The sequence below is a fragment of the Clinocottus analis genome, unplaced genomic scaffold (genome assembly GCF_023055335.1).
Source record: "Clinocottus analis isolate CAN_PGR_092001 unplaced genomic scaffold, fCliAna1.0.p SCAF_19, whole genome shotgun sequence".
Taxonomy (NCBI): domain Eukaryota; kingdom Metazoa; phylum Chordata; class Actinopteri; order Perciformes; family Cottidae; genus Clinocottus; species Clinocottus analis.
In genome coordinates this window covers 15,161,058-15,180,155 of record NW_027175920.1, presented here as the reverse complement: position 1 = coordinate 15,180,155, position 19,098 = coordinate 15,161,058, and the positions used below count along the sequence as shown (strand labels likewise).

Below are 19,098 nucleotides of genomic sequence, written 5' to 3'. Positions count from 1 at the left end.
GGGGAGTTTTTCCTGATCCGACGTTTGGTCCCAGGACAAGAATGTCGTATGTGTACGGAGCACCAATAAGATAAAACAATTAACAATCAGATCAATAAGAGACAAAATCCTTATTATGAATACAAAATAGATAGATATATTATTGGATAAGAATTGATGCATTAATCACTGCTGGAGAAGGTGGAGCTCATTTTAATAATTGTATATAAAGCTGGGTAGTTTCAACTTCACATTAAATGTATTAGTTGGTTATATTTTGGATTCACAATCTCAATCGAGAGCTCAAACTCAACCTAATGTAGTTTATTAAAAAAAATGTAGAGTAGAGTAGAATATTAAAGAAGAAGAAAATGGGAAAGTAAACCACAAGTACCTGGCGATTGTACCTTAAGTAGTGCAGAACTTTGAGTAATGTAGCCTGCATTGATTTTACGTGTGTGTGTGTGTGTGTGTGTGTGTGTGTGTGTGTGTGTGTGTGTGTGTGTGTGTGTGTGTGTACGCGCGCGCGCGAGTGTAAACTTGTGTGTGCGCGCGTGCGTGTTTGTGTTCACGGCGATTGTGCAGGACTGAGTTGAAGACTCATCCGTTAACTTCAGCTCTAATCCCGCGGAGGGACACAGACACGCCGCTTCCTGCCGCCTTCACCGCGGACTCTCCGCTCCGTCCGCCGCTGTCAAGCGGATCCTCACAGTTTGTGCTGCCGCAAAACACCACGTGCGATCGGCTTGGACGCAGGGAATGCGTGGTGGATTTATGTGAAAGATCAGGAAGTTGCTGCTCGACCGTGTAGAAGAAGTGCGCTGTCCTGTCACGTGACTGGTCGCCTCTTGTCAGTGTGTTTGTAACTACGTCAGTCTGCAGCTGATCTCCGAGGACTTGGCCGATCATGGACGTCTCATTTGCGGGCAAACGAGCTCTGGTCACCGGAGCGGGAAAAGGTAAAAGCTCCATAAACATCAGCACTCTCACGAGACGTATTCTCAGTCTGCAGCGACACCAGCAGGCTGCTGGACGAACAAGATCCTCTGCAGCCCCGCAGGGGAGGGAGAGAGAGAGACACACGGACACACACACACGGACACACACACACGGACACACGGACACACACACACACACACACACACACACACACACACGGAGTTTAACTGCTCAAATATACTTTCTGTTCATTTTACCCACAACATCAGTGTGGTCCGTGGGCTAAAGTTGGCCCATCATAAAGTTTGATTTGGCCAATCAGATGTTTCTCGTGAGAAAAAAAACGCATTTGTCAAAATGCTCTATACGTAGGATCCTTAATTATTTTTCATAATCTGATCATGGCGGTTTGAGTTTGCTCTGGGTGAGACTTTGGCGAGAGTGAGGTTACTTAACTCAGGAGGGCCCTCATACTATTTTGCATTGAACAACACAACAGGTGTGTGTTTTTGGCCTGTGGCCCACCAGCAACTGTTTGCCCTCCAGGGGGAAGGTTTGGCCCCCTGCCGAGATGATTCCACAACTCTATTGACCCCGAAGAGACGTTCGTCCTGCCGTCAGACAGACAGACGAGGACATCCAAATCACATCGTGTTTCAGGCACAGATTGGTCTGAATAAGAAGCAGCGAAATGTTTGTATTAGTTTTTACAATTTCATGCAGAATGTATCATGACTTGCTCATGGTGAGTGTCACACACACCCTTATTCACCTTGTTATGAGTACACATTCAATAAATGCTTCATAACACACTATAATATAGTTGTGAGCAGAAGTGTTTATTAATGTAAGTGTTCAAACCTATAGCTCCTACAGAAGGAGTTATAGTTGTCGTCATGTCATGGGTGTCTACAGGTGTGTAAAGAGAAGGAATGACAACGTGAAACACTTGTAATGATTTCAAATATGTCTTCATAGATTTCTAATTGTGGACAATCGAAGCGTTGACCGTCCTTACATCGGTTTCAAACAACATTATAGTGAGTTATAAATTGTTTATTAAATGTTCACAACCTGCTGCTAAATGACTTGCAGGTGAACGTGACCATTCAAAAAATAATATTGATAAATGATGAAAACGAACGTGAAGGGAAAGTGTTGAAGTCTGTGATGCTTCTGCACGTCCCCTCAGAGAGTCTCGTCAGCTCCAACACAGAAAAGAACAAAGCGCTTTGTTCCCGGAGACGTGTGGAATGTGTGTCACAGCAGCAGCTCCCTCTGTAATAAGTCTTTGTGTTTATGGATGTTTTGTCTCTCAGGCATCGGCAGGGACACGGCTCTGGCTCTGGCACGCTGCGGGGCAAAGGTCACGGCGGTCACACGCACGCAGGCTGACCTCGACAGTCTGCTGCAGGAGGTACTGCTCTCACTTTGACTTGCATTTACATGTGATAGGGTAGGAGAGATTCCTGTGTTAAGACTTAAAACCTCCCCATCACCTAACAAATCAAGACAGGTTTACTTCTACAAAGTTGGCTTCTTTTCCTGAAGACTTTGGCTGACATGAGGTTCCATGTTGTTTAGTTTCTAGATTATTCATATAGCAATCTGCAGCATCAGAGATGTCAATGGGAGAGTCCCCAGTTAACACTTGGAGACTTTCATTGGAGTAACTTTGACATGAGATTAACGTGGCATCTTTTTTTGGCAATTTATAAAAAGTAAAAAACATTCAAACTAAAAAAATATGTAGTTGAAGGATTTCAATGACTGAGGGATTGCTCTCAACATGAAGACATGGGCCCAATCCCAATCTCCACCCTTACGGACTCACAGACTTTGAGGCGCGCTCATGTGAAGTCCTTGAGGGTTTAGTGGTGTCCCATTGTCACATGGTGGAGTGCCTGAGGGCTCTGTGGCGGACATTTTGAGCCCTTTATGAACCCTTTTCCTAAGTCAACATTAGATGCTGACTTTGCCTAAGGGAATTACCCATAATGCATTGCAACGTGAGGTTAAACACGCAGTTCCCAATGGAAGAATGGAGACGTAAAAAAAAAAAGGCAAACAAAGAGGCACGTGGGCATTTAGCCCGATAAAATACCTTTACAACATTATGGAACATAAAAACACATGAGTCCCTGAGGGTTCAGGGTTTAGGGTGGAGATTGGGATTGGGCCATGGAGTCGGCGGCTACAGGCTAACAGTGCTTCCCTTAGGGGGAACCTGGAGGATCGGTGTTGCGCTTCAGCGTGTTCGCAAGGGTCCCTGTGTGACGTAAATATCATCATCGGAGGGTGTTTGATCATCTTCGGTCCGCTTCCTGCCAATTCGTTAAGTCACGACACTACAAGTGATAGCATAGCGGTCTACTGCGCATGTGTGGAAGGCTTCCTCCAAGCAGACAGTGAAAACACTCTGCGACCATTTTGGGAGTAAAACCGAGGCTCAAGTCTCTAAGGTCACACTGGCGGTATGCAGACGTCCACACAGAGCCTACGTGTACACCCTCATATGACCTTTGCTCACTCAAGTTACGTAACAAACGTAGTTATGTTATGTAAGTAATATACTCATTTTATTCCAAATGACAACTTTTCCTTAACCTTATCAAGTCGGTCCGTTGTGTAAGTTAACCAGACATTGGAAGTTTATTTAAAAAAGAGACTGTTTGCGTGTAACAGATAGAAAATGACTGTGAAGCTCATGGCCACTGAGCAAACAGCCATATTTGTAGAGTTAGGAGCCAGAAAGTGGGGTCTTATATGTATAAGTCATCCGGATGTGTGTAGTATACAGCTTTGTGAGTCAGTATAGACAAAATAAATAAAATACACCAAGACATGTAGGGTTTAGTTTCTAAAAGGACATGATTCTGTTCTGTTCTTGTTGAATGGATGTTAGTCTCAAAACCTTTAATCGAATCATCAAGTTTTTCCTCCTCTTCTCCTTCATCTCCCTGCTTTATTATCTGCACCGACATGTCTGACATTGACTTCCTGTCACAGTGTGCGTCCATCGCCCCAGTGTGTGTAGACCTGGCAGACTGGGGGGCCACAGAAGCGGCTCTACAGGACGTTGGCCCCATCGATCTGCTGGTGAATAATGCTGCCTGCGCCAGTCTGCAGCCGTTTCTGGAGGTCACGCCCGACCAGTTTGACCAGTAAGACCAAATTCTGGATTCTTTGATGATGATTTTGAACTAGCAGCAGCAAATAAACATTTAATACTTTTTAATCATGTGACAACCTGTTATGTTCATGTTCTATGGTGTCTTTCATCTCCAGGTTATTCAATGTGAATGTGAAAGCGGTGTTGCATGTCTCCCAGGTATAAGAACGGCTTACATCCACATCACTGCACCTGTGTGTCCTACATTCTCGGCTTCAGTTTGTTTGTTGGTGTTTTTTTCTTTTTTTGTGAGTAAATGTTTTGCTGAGTTAAACATTAACGGTTAACTCAGGAACAATATGTTCAACAAGACTAAAAATACATCTCCTGCAATGGATGAGCTGTGTATCAGTGGTTTTATGACACCATTAGTTCATATTTAAATGTCTGTTTTGTCAAACTGCTCCTGTTGAATCAAATGGAGCTCTGTCTCTGTGGTCAGATCGTGGCCCGTGGGATGAAGGCCAGAGGGTCAGGAGGCTCCATCGTCAACGTGTCCAGCCAGGCCTCGCAGTGCGCCCTCAGAGACCACGCCGTCTACTGTGAGTAACACAGCATTCAACCTGGAGCCTTTCCTTGGAGAACATTATGTAAGCAGCCGATGGAGGGATTCGGTACATTTCAAGAGCTTTGGTCCATCCTATTCAAGTCAACATTGAAGGATGGTCAGAGCGCCAGCACTTTTTATGTGTGATGTTGCATTGTGACCGTTGTAGCTCCAACCTGCTGGCTCTCTGGGGTATTCATTCACCCCTTAGGCAGCCTGAGGGCCCCAGGTGTTGGGCCCCAACCTGGGCCCCAGGTGTTTAGGTGTCCAGGAAGGGCCCCAGGTGTTCAGGTGTCCAGGAAGGGCCCCAGGTATTTAGGTGTCCAGGCTGCAGCCTTGCTGAAGTGGTCTCTGTGTTCTTGTCCTGGTTCAGGTGCCACTAAAGGAGCCCTGGACATGCTGACTAAAGTGATGGCTCTGGAGCTGGGACCCCACCAGGTACACATTATAATAATATATAAACGCAGCATATTCTCTGCAACATGTCAGAGTACTGGTGGCATACTTCTGGGTCTGTGCTTACTGGTTTCAAGGCGGTCTCCAGAGTTCAGTTGAAAAGATGAGTTAAGTTAATTGGAGAAGTAAAAGGTGGAGTTAGAATATCCTGAGGCAGCCTGGTGCCTTTCTTCTCCTGCCAATCGGGATGTGACCACGCCCTTTTATCAGGCTTAAGAGAGGAGAACAGCAGTCCCAGGTAAGTCTGGTCCTTCCTCGTAATGCAGACCACAGGGTTTATGTGGTCAAGGAAAACCTGGAAAAGTCCTTGAAAAAAATAAAATCCCATATGTTTTGGAAAAGTCATGAACATTTGTTGTCGGCTGAACACATTTCAGAAACTCTGGTCCTCAGGGTCTGAATATTAAATATCAGCTTTCAACTGTGTCACCTGCCTCAGGGCTGACCTGAGTGCTATTCATGTTACAGTTTGTGCTGATTAACGTAACATAGACATAAACATAATGCCTGCAGGCCTTATTTATTAACTTGTGTATTGTTTATTACGGGGGGTAGCATTGTGTTTTCAACAGCAAAACCATTTAGCATAATTTCAAAATTGTCACAAGTAGCCACAGTGACCAGAGACAAAATGTCTCTTTTATAATAACAGAACAGTGAAATGTTATTTAGAACAGAATATTCAATCACAATGAAATCCTTATATCTGGTCTCTGCCGTTAAATTATGTGACTTTAATGTTGTTATTATTGACGAGTTTGACAGATTATCCCTCACGTCCTACTGTCAGGATGTAGTGAGAGTATGAGCCAACATAACAAAGTCTTTTAGTGTTTTATCAAAGTCTCCTACTAGCTTGAGCTGAAGTAGCAGTGTTGTTCCCATCAGATCTGCGTGAACAGTGTGAACCCCACAGTGGTGATGACTGACATGGGTCGTCTGGGCTGGAGCGACCCTGAAAAAGCCAAGACCGTGCTGTCCCGCATCCCTCTGGGCCGCTTCGCAGGTCAGACCCCGGCTGTGTGTCCGACCACACGGCGGACACACAGCCTCTTTTTATTCTCCCAGTCACTTTTTAACGATGCGTATCCCCATCCATTATTTATTATCTACCGAAGCCCATCCCAGCATGCATTGAGAAGTGAAAGGGAGGGGTGCACAGTCGTGATCGGGGGAGGGAGGCGCAGTATCAAAGCCCCCGTTGTGTGTCCATAACGCCGTTATGGACACACAACATGCTCCACATGCCTGGGCTTCACTTTTGTGACATCGTCTACCCTCAGATACAGTCGATGGTTTCAGGCATAACAACTTACCCCCCCCCCCTCCCCCCCCCCCTCCCTTGAATCTTGAACTGCCCTCTTTAAGTTGAGCCTCTCCTCTTCTTTACAAAGATACAAAGACACATGGTGGGGGCTCCCACTGCTCAGCCTCCTGGAGGGTTCGTACCAGGGGGCTTAAAAGGAGGCTGACGTTGATTCACATTCAGGAATGTGGACTCAGGAATGTGGGTTCCCCGCCATTGTGTGTTTGTGGACTTGGATGGGGTTTTAAATGCACACAATTGTGCAGCGCAAACACTTCACCAGTGTGTTGACCCGCGTGCTAACCGAGCTCCCCGTGTGTCCGTGTGCAGAGGTGGAGGACGTGGTGAACGCCATCTTATTCCTGCTGAGCGACCAGAGCAACATGATCAATGGAGTCACCCTGCCGGTGGACGGAGGCTTCCTGGCCTGCTGAGCAGACACACACACACACACACACACACACACACACACACACACACACACACACACTGCATTATACAGAATCACTTATTAAACTTGCCCACTTATTCTCTCACTTGTCTGTTATTTGTTCGTATGTGGCTGAGGTCTTATTATAAGTCTGTGTAATAATGATGTCAGGGTTTATTATTTATTTATAATATGTAATTTACATTACATTACAATCATAATGGCCGAGGCATCAGCAGCTTTCTGTATCATTAAAAATGTGGTGTTGCACTGTTATAAAGCAGAACACAACAGGACAACACTCTAAAGATGGTACCAATTCTAAGTTATTTTTTCAACCTTACTTCGCTCCAATAATTTAGTTTTGTAAAATACCGTGTTATTTATTTTTCAGGGTAAATGAGCCGATATGTCGGGAACCCGTGAGAATTTGATGGCCCTTCGTTATCTGCACATCTTATCCTAAGGGGCAGATCTCAGCTGACCGTTATAAAAATGTGAATAATATATTTTAAGATGTATTTAAAAAGTAGCTTCAATCCAAAATACATTAAAGAGTTAAAGAGTTAAACTTAGTTAAAGATGTGAATATTCAGCCGCTAAAAATACTTTCTGGATAAATCAATTAAATTCAAGAACTTGATATTGTGAAGCCACCAGTCTTCAAATAGCTGATTTTATTTCAGGAACAGTCACATAAGCAAAAGAAAAGTATCAAATCCTCATTAGACAAGATGAAAGCAGAGAATGTTTTTATTTTTTAAAGGAGTGAAAATAGTTATCAGTTCTTTTCCCGACTTACCGATTGTTTGACTGTGTGTGTGTGTGTGTGTGTGTGTGTGTGTGTGTGTGTGTGTGTGTGTGTGTGTGTGTGTGTGTGTGTGTGTGTGTGTGTGTGTGTGTGTACACATACACTTTCCTCTTTGACAGAGCTTTTAGTTGGGGCTGGCTCAGGTTTCTGCTCCAGCACCTCAATATGCTGCTATAGGTCTAGACTGCTGGGGGGCATATAAGAATACACTGCACTCCTCTATCTCCTCTTCTCTTTTCTCTCTTCTTTCTCTCCTTCCAGATAAATGATTGTATCTTCAATGCACATAAATAACTCTCCTTCTTTCCTGGAGCCTCTGTGCTCCTCACGTCACGTTTCGATGGATCGTAGCGGTCTGGAGCTGGACCTGTCCCCTGCCATGGATCATCGTCGTGTTTGGATGTGTACAGATCGTAAAGGCCGCCGAGGCAAATATTGTATTTGTGATTTTGGGGTATTTAAAATAACCTGAATTGAATCAAATCTGCACACACTCTCCCACCCCAGAACAACAGGTGGCAGTAGGTTGGTTGCGATCCATTGTTTAAGAAAAGAAGCAGACTTTCTCCGTGGACGCTGTGTATGAAGCTGCTGTCCTCTCAGCCCTGCATCTCACCCTGCTGGGCCACATGCAATGGCAAGCAGGTCTGCGCTGGTTTTCTGATATATTAATGCCTTAAATTTCACATTTTAACCTTTTTAAGCAATACTATCATTACCTGAAGCACTGCTAAATTAGACAAATGTTGCTTTAGTGAAAACCAGTGGTGGAATGTAACAAAGTATTTTTACTTTGTTACTGTACTTAAGTACATTGTTACGTATCTGTACTTTACTTAAGTAAAAATAATAGTGCATACTTTTACTCTGTTACATTTTGCAGCTGTTACCTATACTTTCACTCCACTACATTTCTACAATGTGTTGTTATTCGTTACATTTTATGAACACAGTTATGCCAAACTGTTGCATGTTCCACGTTTCCATTTTTTACACTTTTATAATTAAATTAAATATTTAAAGATATAAAATGTCTTCACAGGTTTCGCTTAATGGTATTAACTTTGCAGATAATCCCTGGTAGATAACTTGTCATCCACAGAATTGTAACATAGTGTGAAAAGTATTACAGAGGGTCAGCACAACAAGTACACCAACCTTTCTAATAAACAAATGTTGTTGCTTATAAATATTACTCGTCGTGACTTCTGTAGAGGCATAAGCATTACCAGTAGCTATATCTGCTTTCTCTATCAAAATGATACAGCCCTCAACATTGAGATACAACCCATTGCGCGAGTACTTTTAGTACTTAAAGTAAATTTAAAAGTACTTTGAGTACTTTTTACTTAAGTATGATTGTTGATGTAGTACTTTTACTTGTATTTTCCCGGGTACTTGTACTTGTAGTTAAGTACTAAACTTCAGTACTTCCTCCACCACTGGTGAAAACAGACTTTGTGCCCATGGAGCTTTTTTTCCTGCGCCCAGCGTCTTGTTCTGCCGTTGTTTCTAAAGCTCTGCACGCAGCGCCTCAGGACACTTGTTTGATCATATTTAGCAGATTAATTGTTGGCGTTCACTTTTTCTTTTTTCATTCATTGTCTTATGTTATCATGTATCATAAGAAAGAAACAATCAACAAATCATGACAGAACGCTAAGTGCCTTACATATACATTTGTATTTAGTATACAAAAAATTGAAATATTTCACCACACAGACATGTGAAGTAATAAAAAATAAGACAAACAGTTGGAACAAGTATACAAGTCATCTTACATTACATACGTACATGGCCAATGCATTTCATTATACAACCTCTCTTAAGAATTACAGTGGGTCAAATAACCAGAGAACTTCCATGCAATAGTAGATTAGAGTGTCTCGCTGCGTTTTTTTCTCCTCTACAGTTCAACACCCCACGAGGCGGGACCACACGACATGATTCAACCACAGTTTGCTATGCCAACCAAAGACAGCGTGACGGAGTGGACCGCAGTGCTGCGTCTCGCCACAAGAGGGAGACAGACACACTGCCGGCCTGTGACCACAGAAATGCATTTCATAAAGGCGCAACCCGCGCAGCTTGCCGCAACGACAAACTGCACAAAGATCGGCCCCTTTAATATTGTACACTGTTAGCAACACTTCTAACTTCAACACAAGCGACTATAATCCCTTTAGTTTGAATTGTTTTAGTTTTAAGAGCTAAATATTCAGGTACATGTAGATATTCATAACGCATTCCTTTTCTAAGGATTATTCTGTACATCACTAGATGTCATTAATATCCTTTTTTTTCTTCTTTCATTATGTCCACAGATTGTTGAAAAGTCTTGTGTATTACTACAATACAATATGAAATAGTACCAAAAAACTGGACACTAAAAAACTTGGCTCAAAACAATACTGTCTTTTATGCACTGCCCCCAACCCGTGAAACAAAGATGTCTCACTGATACGACACATGCTCTCGCTCTCGCACACGCACACACACGCACACACACACACACACACACACACACACACACACACACACACAGGAACAGAGACAAGATCAAAAATAATGGGATAAATTAAGACAGAATATTTTAAGACCCATGCAAGCTCCTCCAGCCCCAGAGGCAGAACTCAGGCAGCAAGGGTGTACAGCCCCCATGTTTGGCATGCTTGTCTGTCACGTGTTCACAGTTAGATGAAGTTACCCAAAGACACTGGACTAAGATCAGATGTTTGTCTACAGTAAGAACACCACCGTGGTCATTCTGTCCACCGTAAAAAGAGCGCACAGATCGGGTGAGACAGCAAAATGTTGCTTTTTTCTTTTGACAAGATCATCCTAACTCAAGGGTTCACTCTGGAGCTTTTTTATTTTTATTTTTTTGCCCCCCCCCCTCCTCGATGTCATGGTCGGTTCTCTTTCCTACAGTCCTTTCAAAAAGGGAACACGCTCCTAGTACTGTCCATCATTCCCATCAGTAGCAGTTCCTCTGCGCTCGTTTCACATAAGTGCTGAGATTTTGGAGAACTTTGGTATTTTTCCCACTGGACCCTATTCTCTCATGTATATTTGTAAATATTGAACATCATTTGCTCCAGTATTGAGGAAGAACGCTGCAGGTGGAATGTAATTGCTTGATCGACTCCTCACCGTGAACGAACATCCAGTCAAAGTGCTTGTTGTTTTCCTCCCAACGGGCTCAGAGAGTCTGACGACACAATGGAAGGAACCCCGCGGAGCAACAGAACCTTCTTCTTTTCCTTTCCCTTCCTCACCGAGCCTTGCTCACGTCAGGTCTGAGTACCGTCTGTGCACTCTGGCTCAAATAAATGCCATCAAGCGCAAAGACCTCGTCCACATCCTCTAAGTATTCAGCTGTGACCTTTACAGTCTTTCACCGAGCTACGCTTTCTTAGTAAACTCTTCCCAGGACACACCTCTCTTCAACCCTCACCGTCTCCAGGCAACAAGCCACCTCCGCATTTTTAACATTTTCTCCTTACATCACAAATCATATCTCAGACAGAAATAAATTGCTCATAGATAGTTTTCCAGAACGGGACTGCTCCTCTCTTCCCTCCCTATAATGTTCTTTAAATGATGCTGGAAAGACCCTTCTGAAAACAATCTGAGCCAAAAGAGACACGGATGACTTTTAGTGGCCGTGTATTGATGGTGAGAAGTCGCCCTCGCAGCTCGGTGGCTGAACTGTTGTCCTCATTAGTCACTTATACACGAGAACATTGTAAATTAGGGGCCAGGATGAAAAATCCAAAAGTTCCCCTTTTAACCAGATGCAGCCTCGGGGCCCTCGGGGGCTCTGGAAAGAGAACGAATCAGAATAAATGGCTGCTGCAGTTGCATTAAAGCGCTTTCTTGTGTTTATTGACTCATCAGGTTCCTGAAATCTCAGCATTTATGTTGTGACTGGTGGGAATAAAACCAGAACTACAAAAAATAGGTTAAAAAAAATATCTGCATTTCCCTTTGACTTATACCTCTCTCTTTAACTTATCCCTCTCTCTTTAACTTATGCCTCTCTTCTTGTGACCCTCCGCCCCCATTACTTAACATTTAAGACATCATACTCTCGTCGTGAAGTTTAGTGAACGCAGGCAGTAGTATACTTCTTTCACTGTTGGTAGAAACAGATGGGTGTGTGCATGCCAGCAGTACGCAACACATGCTGATCTTAGATCAGGAGCTGAGGGTAACTTCAGACCTGAAGGCGTATTCATAGTTCCCTTTCCATCTCGTCAACAGTGCATTAATTCAAGCAAGCATGGCTGAAAAAGAAGAGATGTCGCAGAATGCAGTAAATAGAGACCTTTGTCAGCCCTCATGGCAACTTGAAGTGGTTCTATGAGTACAAAGTAGGTGGACAGTCAATGTCTTTCACAGAGAAACTATGAGCCTATTCAGTTATGGTAAAAAAATTGGATTAAGTATACCAATGTCGCTTTGAAAAAACATCAATATAAAGAAAGCAATCTCAGCAGTGCACACTCACTCTCGCTAGTTTTCTCTCTCATCCTCTCAGAGAAGTAGTGGTTGTTGTACATGGTGATGTAGTGTAGTGTTGGGGGGCGGCGCTTCCTCCTCAGAACATGGTGCACCTCTTCCCCCTCTTCTTCACAGGCGGAGGGCAGAGCACGGCTCGGATGGCCTCGTCGAATACCGTCTTCAGGCCTCGCTGGGTCAGCGCGGAGCACTCCAGGTACTTCACGGCCCCTAAGGGAAGGAAGAGGGCATGATGGGAAAAGACTAGGGCGTCAGTATGAGTCGAAGTGTGTGTTGGATCCTGAAACAGCGTCTGAAACCTCCGACCCCTAAACCTTTCCAACATAGAAATTGGTAAAGTGATGACCAACAGCAATTTCACGGAGCGATAAGGCCCGATGTGCAGAGGATGCTGAATGTGCTCAGGAAGAGACGGATGCCTTCATAGGACCTACATAAGTAAACGAGACTATCAGAGAGAAGACCATTTCTATTTAGATATGCTTAATGCTCGTCATCATCGGTCAGATTCTGGTGAAATTCGACGACATCATGCAGGTTCACCAGAAGCTCAGACTCCAGCTGCTCCTGGTGAAAAGTGAAACCTGCATTCTCTCATGGCCTGCAGGAGGCAACTCCTCCGGTTGTATAGAAGTCTGGTTGTATACAAGTCTATGAGAAGGTGACTCTCCTTCTTTCTTGATTCATTACTATAGTAAACATTGTAACATGAGTTTATGGTGTCAATCTCTACTGATTGAATAAACAATGGTTATTTAGTAAATGACGGTTCCAGGACAGAGGCTAGCTGTTTACCCCTGGTTGTAGTCCTTATGCTAAGCTAGGCTGACCCTGTTCCGTCTCCGGGACTTCATTTTGGAAACCTATTTCTTTGGGTCTTTGATTAGGTTGCTTTTCAGTTCATCCTTTATAGCTAAATAACAAGTGAAACGGCACTGATGTTTAAAATGCAGCACACTTACTGTGCGATAACTTTACCACTGTGTGGTTGTCTATTTGCTGTAAAAACAAAAAAAGTAGCTAATGACTGACTAGTCCTTAAAACTCGCATCTGGCCGTGCCCGCAGCACACGCAGCCTCACCAATCTCTCTCGCCATGGCCAGGCCCTGCGGGTAGGTGATGGGGGAAAGCTTCTTGTCGCGCAGCCTCTCAATAGTGTCCTTGTCATCTCGCAGATCCAGCTTGGTGCCCACGAGGATGATGGGCGTGTTGGGGCAGTGGTGTCTCACCTCAGGGTACCACTGGGGCACCGCACGCAAAAACACACGTGCACATTTGTATATACAAAGGACAAAGTGAGTAAGAGAGAAAAAAGACAACAGTTAGCAGACAGAAGCAGAGCAGCGAGCGCCTTTTCCACTGCGACATTGAAAACACCGACAGAGTTGTGGAGCTCGGAGCAGTTTTTATTTATTTTTCTATTAATAGATCTGAATGGAAGCATAGTTGTATGAACACAAAACGTGGTCAGGCAAGGCAGCTCCCAATCACATCCCGTGGTGAGAGAATCTACAAAGGGAGGTTGGGCCTTTAGGGATAGTGTGGTTTGATATGAGAGCGTCCCATGATGCTCAGCAGACCAAACCACGGCCGGCCGTCACGCTCCCTCTGCAGAGTAGTTGGACTCCTTCAGGCCTGGCCTTACAACAGGTCTCTGTACTACGCCCCCTGGAGGGTAGTAGGGGTCAGGTCCAGACCGTTCTAAGCCGAGATCTGAAGGAGCCGCGCAGCAGTGATAAGCCAGGTGGAGCCAGAGATGTGCCTCCTTGTGGTCAGACTCGGCACGGGGAGGGGCAGGGTGGGGGGTCAGCGTACTGACCTTGGCTCGGACGTTCTCAAAGGAGGCCGGACTGACCAGGGAGAAGCATATCAAGAACACATCCTGGAGAGAACCAGAGAGACGGCTACTTGATTAGGAGATCTGTGCGTGTGCGTGTGTGTGTGTGTGTCTCTCAAATAGTCATCTGATCTTAATACCAGTAATCTTCATGTCATAATGAGCACTTTTATTGCTGTTAATTACATGGAAGGTTATTCGGAATCATATTTTGTATAACATCACTTTATTTTGTTGCATCACACAAACTCTAAGTACAACTTTGTTTCATTTCAATACAAGGAAGAATATTTGAGCTTCAGATTAAGTAGTATTCATGTCATTTATAATATATCTGAGTATGCAACCTGACCGGTCTTATTTGGTGTGACAGTAGAGGAATACTCTTTGGTAATTTTAGATATGTTGTGCATAGATAAACTACATGATTCCAAGTTCCTTTAACTATGCATTGTTTGAATTGGGGTGACTGTCAACGTGAATAATATAACTGTGTGTGTGTGTGCTGGGAGGAAGAGGTTTGGATACCGTCTGAGGGTAGGACAATGGTCTGAGCCTATCGTAGTCCTCCTGTCCTGCTGTATCCCAAAGGCCCAGATTCACTGGTTTCCCATCCACCATCACATTGGCGGAGTAGTTGTCAAAGCTGCAGGAAGTCAGATACTACACTTAGTGAAATGCAAGCGAGAGAGAGAACCAGAACATCTGGGTTCTGTTCCAATAGCTCCTTGTGTGATCCAATGTGACCTGTGTAATGAACTTTGGTTGTGTAGTAAAGTGTCATGGCATTCTCATATTCAGGTCACTGATGACAACGAGAGCCATTTGTGTGATAACTTAGCAGAAGACTGGAAGATAGCCCACTGTGCTTTTCTGGAAATAGCTAGTAAGTCAATATTGAGCCAAAACATGTTGTTTTTTTGCTATAAAAGAATCTTCGTCATATCTTTCTGGGTGTTAATACACCCAGAAAGATATAATTGATGGCTGCCATAGTACAAACACCATGGAAAAATCTCTCACTCACGGATGACCCGTTCATATTGTCTCGCAGTCTGTATCGTCATAGCACGCCATCCTAAATGATGTAACGTCGAGGTGGGAAGAAATATCAATACACGCGAGCATATTTTGCGATACTGTATTGATTCCCAAAAACACTGTATTGACTTTACAGTTTACATGAAAACATTGGTGCATGATGTTGGATATTGACAGCTTTCCTGAAGATAGTTTATTTGTTGTTTTTTAAATCGACATCTATGGAACGCTAACCCCTGCATCACGACATGCGTATCGTATCTCTGAGCTCTTGCAAACACGACGGCATGAAGCCGCGCCTCAGATCAAGAGAACGCAGCGCGCGGTTTACTCACACCGTGGGGATGTATTCACCAGGGAAGGCATTGGTGGTGTAGCTAATCAGCAGACAGGTCTTACCCACCGCCCTGAGGAAAGAGGAGGGACAACAGAGGACACATGAGTGCAAAAAACAGTGGGAGGACAGTTCCACACATTCTGTGAGGACTTGGAGTATGCATGACTATGTGTGTGCGAAAGAGTCAGAGCAGGCTGCTCCTCCACTCTGTTACTGTGCCACATACACACTGGCCTACATTCATGTCGCCTGAGGGACACAGTAGCCCCCTATAATAACACCCCCCCACACACACACACACGCACACACTCCCTCCCTCACATGCACGCCCTTCCTCTCCTTCTCATGAACGGTACACATAACGTTCCCTGTACTGTACTGAACACAAGGCGCAGGGTGCCACACCGATCAGCCGGTGGCATGAAATGGGTATCAGCCGTGTGCTCATGCACGAGGTAATTAAGGTTTTTGTCTCTGCAGACAAAGCAAATGGTGGTGACACACAAGTGCCAATATGTGTGGAGGTGCCACAAGACTGATTTGAGGTCAGTACGTTTCTCTGGTTTGGGATGGAGAGAGTCGGGAGAAGTGCAAGGCGTGGTGTTCCACTTTCAGAGAGTTGAGAACGCCGCTGCAGCAGAGACCGAGATATCTCGACCTTCAGTCCTAATGATGGGTTAAGCTCCAAAAACACCAACTCCTACACTTCCCACAATGCAACTCTGCGTCAGGATTTGGATCATTGCAGAAAATAGGCGCTGTTGGTGATACTTGCCCGCTTCGTTTGCCAATCTCATGTTCTGCTGTAAGGACTCGATCTCAGCCTCCTCCTGAATACCAACCAAGAAACACTGTTTGAGTCCGATAACGTAACGATGCTGTAAATGTATGCCGTGGCCGTCAGTTTGGATTATTTCAGCGTTAGATTATAGATTAAAAATATTATCTCTTGTCCATCCGTTTCCCACAGGGCTTGGTTGTACTGACTACAATTCCCTTGAACCTCGCTTGCGGTTGCTATGGAGAATGCACAAATCAAAGCCGTAAGACAATTTGGGAACAAAACACTTCCTCCATTAGAATCAGACTACATCCATAAGTGAATTCTCTGAAAAACATAGTCTGCCTGTCATTGGCAGGGAACTATAGATACACGTTAGGCTCTTTGATAGAACGTTTCTTAGTGAAAAGCATCGTGGAAGTCGTGGTTACTTCTCCGCTTTTATTTTTATATCCACATGCTTGTATCTTTGACTGGCTTTCATCAAAGAACCAACTATTTTCCAACACACTTGTTTATCTTTTGTGTTGATGAATCAATGTCCATCTAGGACTTTCTGTGTGTTGAAGTCGATGCGGTAGTGCATTAAAGCTGCATTCTCTCTGCTGACCACCAGGTGGCGGCTACTCTGGTTGTATAGAAGTCTATATAAATGACTCTACTTCTCTCTTGATGTATTCCCTCAGTAAACATTGTAAACATGAGTTTATGTCTCAATCTCTAGTTTCAAGTATTCTTCAATACAGCATGATCTTCATTTAGTACATTATGGTCCATTTAGAGTTAAATAGACCATAAAGAAGGGGTGCTTTAGGGCGGGCCACATGTTTTCGTCCTTAACCCTTTCAGTGTTTTTTGTTCATGAAAGTTAATTTTAACATTGTGAATGCCTAACAATGTCGTATTTAGCGTTCGGTTGTACTTGGCTCCATCCTTCGTTTCACTTCAAAACAAGATGGCGACGGACCGAATACCAAGGGTCCACAAACCTATGGGTGACACCATCCCCTCCCTAGTCTCTGTACTGTGCACAGAGCTTTTTAACAGCAGTCACTTTGACTTGTCATGGGAGGAAAAAACACAGGTGCTACCAATAACATTCGATAGCTTATTAAACTATGACAGTGAGCCAGCAGGAGAAACAGCAGTAGCTTTCAACTGAAGTAGGTAAAGGGAATTCAGCCATCTTTCATTTTATTACCTCCACATGGGCTTTTCCTACAAATGCAGTCTGTTAAAAAAAGAAGCCTATATTGACCATTTGGGGCTAATCAAAATAAACTGCATCAGTCTAGTGGTCAAATTTGCACCATGTACGTACCTCTGAACACACCTTCACCAAACACAGAGCTGCAAGCTCCACACACACATATAAAAAGTGATGACAAAAACACACATTTGTAAAAACACCTTTAGACCACGCCCCCTGGTTAACACCCATTTTTCTACTAGTTTATAATGCAGGCTTTTTTGCTATAAATTCTTGGTTTCCAAGTCCAAATTGATGACCATTGATCATCAGGGTTGTTTTTCAAGGCACCAAAGTGGTACTCCCCGAGGATGGGTGAACTGAGCTTAAATGGGGGAGACCCTGCTTTAAAAGATTTGTGACGTCTTCGAATTACAACAACAACCTCTTTCTGCACAGATCATCTGTGACTACCGTCAAAACCACAAGTCTGAGAAAAGTCACAATCCTGAAAACCGCAGCAGCCGAAACACGTAATTCAAAGTCAATATATTTTAGTGACAGCATTTTAACTTTAAGCATTAAAACATATATGGGGCCTATTCTTCATTTGTCCCAAAAAAAATATGACATAAATGACACATTTTTCCCCGGCCTAATGTCTCCCCGGTAATTGTATGACGGTTTGAAAGGAGAAATGGAAAAAAAGCTCGCTACAAGCGTCGGTCCACGTGAAGCCAATGTGATCTGGGTGCAGTAAGAAAGGCACGCTGTGTGCAGAATAAAAGCGTCGGGGCCTGTTTGCCACTGACAGGGCCACAAATTCCTTAGCGTGCATCAGCACTTCAGTCTGCCTCCAGTGGCCTACGAGGCGTGTAGGTGCTCCCGCATCCGCTCCCCGCGCCACAATGGACCGGAGGCCAAGATGGGAGCCCAGCGAATGCACTCACGGAGCAAATATAACTGCGGGTCTTTGTGGAGCCGACCACAGAAGACCGGGGCGACCGACGGATCGCTGAGCCACAGCCCCTTTTACCTCAATATCATCCTCCCATCACCATCCATCCGTGGACGCGTCGCCGAATTGCACACGAGAAAATGTTACGGGCGGCGTGTTCGTGTAAGCGTTCACTTACCCGTCGCCCACCACCACACATTTAATAGCCTGCATTTTGACGAGAGCTGGAGGCTTTCAGGGAGCCGGCGTTGGTGCTTAATAGATCCGGCAGTCTGCACTGAGGTCTCGGATGAGAGCAGCGGGCCAGTCCGCTCGGCGATGGAGCCGCAGTGAAAGAGGTCGATGACGAGCAGTTCCGAGCAACTCCGGAAAGCACCGAGTGCCTTTAAAGGGACAGAGCACGTAATGGCGGAATCCTAGCAGAAGAGAAGATTCACGTTTTCTACTTCCTTCTCCGCCGAAACTCTCTAGCTGAGCACACTACTACTAACCTACACTACTACTACTACTACTACTACGACTAGCCTACAATACTACTAATACTAGTCTACAATACTACTACGACTAGCCTACAATACTACGACGACCAGTCTACAATACTTCTCAGTCTACTACTAGCTAACGTGACGTTACTCCTACCACCACCCCCGCTACTAACGCTACAAGCGTACAATACTACTACTATTAGCCTACAATACTACTAAGATTAGCCTACAATACTACTACCACTAGACTATAATACTAGTACGACTAGCCTACAATAGCACTAGGTATGACTGAAGTGACGTTA

General features: G+C 44.3%; 2 protein-coding genes across 3 annotated transcripts; one reads left to right on the top strand and one right to left on the bottom strand.

Moving 5' to 3' along the window:
• Window positions 1-566: 566 nt before the first annotated feature.
• dcxr (dicarbonyl/L-xylulose reductase) lies at window positions 567-6,935 on the top strand. 2 transcript variants are annotated; one of them, XM_068583506.1, is made up of 8 exons: window positions 567-938; window positions 2,238-2,335; window positions 3,928-4,082; window positions 4,207-4,249; window positions 4,533-4,632; window positions 5,011-5,075; window positions 5,982-6,099; window positions 6,730-6,935. In XM_068583506.1, the coding sequence occupies exons 1-8, from the start codon at window positions 887-889 to the stop codon at window positions 6,831-6,833; spliced, it is 735 nt and encodes a 244-aa protein (XP_068439607.1). In that variant the 5' UTR covers window positions 567-886; the 3' UTR covers window positions 6,834-6,935. The 2 variants fall into 2 exon arrangements, with proteins under 2 accessions (XP_068439607.1, XP_068439606.1); XM_068583505.1 differs by having other exon boundaries at window positions 4,515-4,632.
• Window positions 6,936-9,304: 2,369 nt separating this feature from the next.
• On the bottom strand, window positions 9,305-19,098 carry LOC137789963 (ras-related C3 botulinum toxin substrate 3). Its single transcript, XM_068583853.1, has 6 exons — window positions 18,487-19,098; window positions 15,379-15,450; window positions 14,531-14,648; window positions 13,985-14,047; window positions 13,247-13,406; window positions 9,305-12,374 (listed from the first exon to the last, which is right to left on the bottom strand). Exons 1-6 carry the CDS (start codon window positions 18,519-18,521, stop codon window positions 12,244-12,246), a joined length of 579 nt encoding a protein of 192 aa, XP_068439954.1. The 5' UTR covers window positions 18,522-19,098; the 3' UTR covers window positions 9,305-12,243.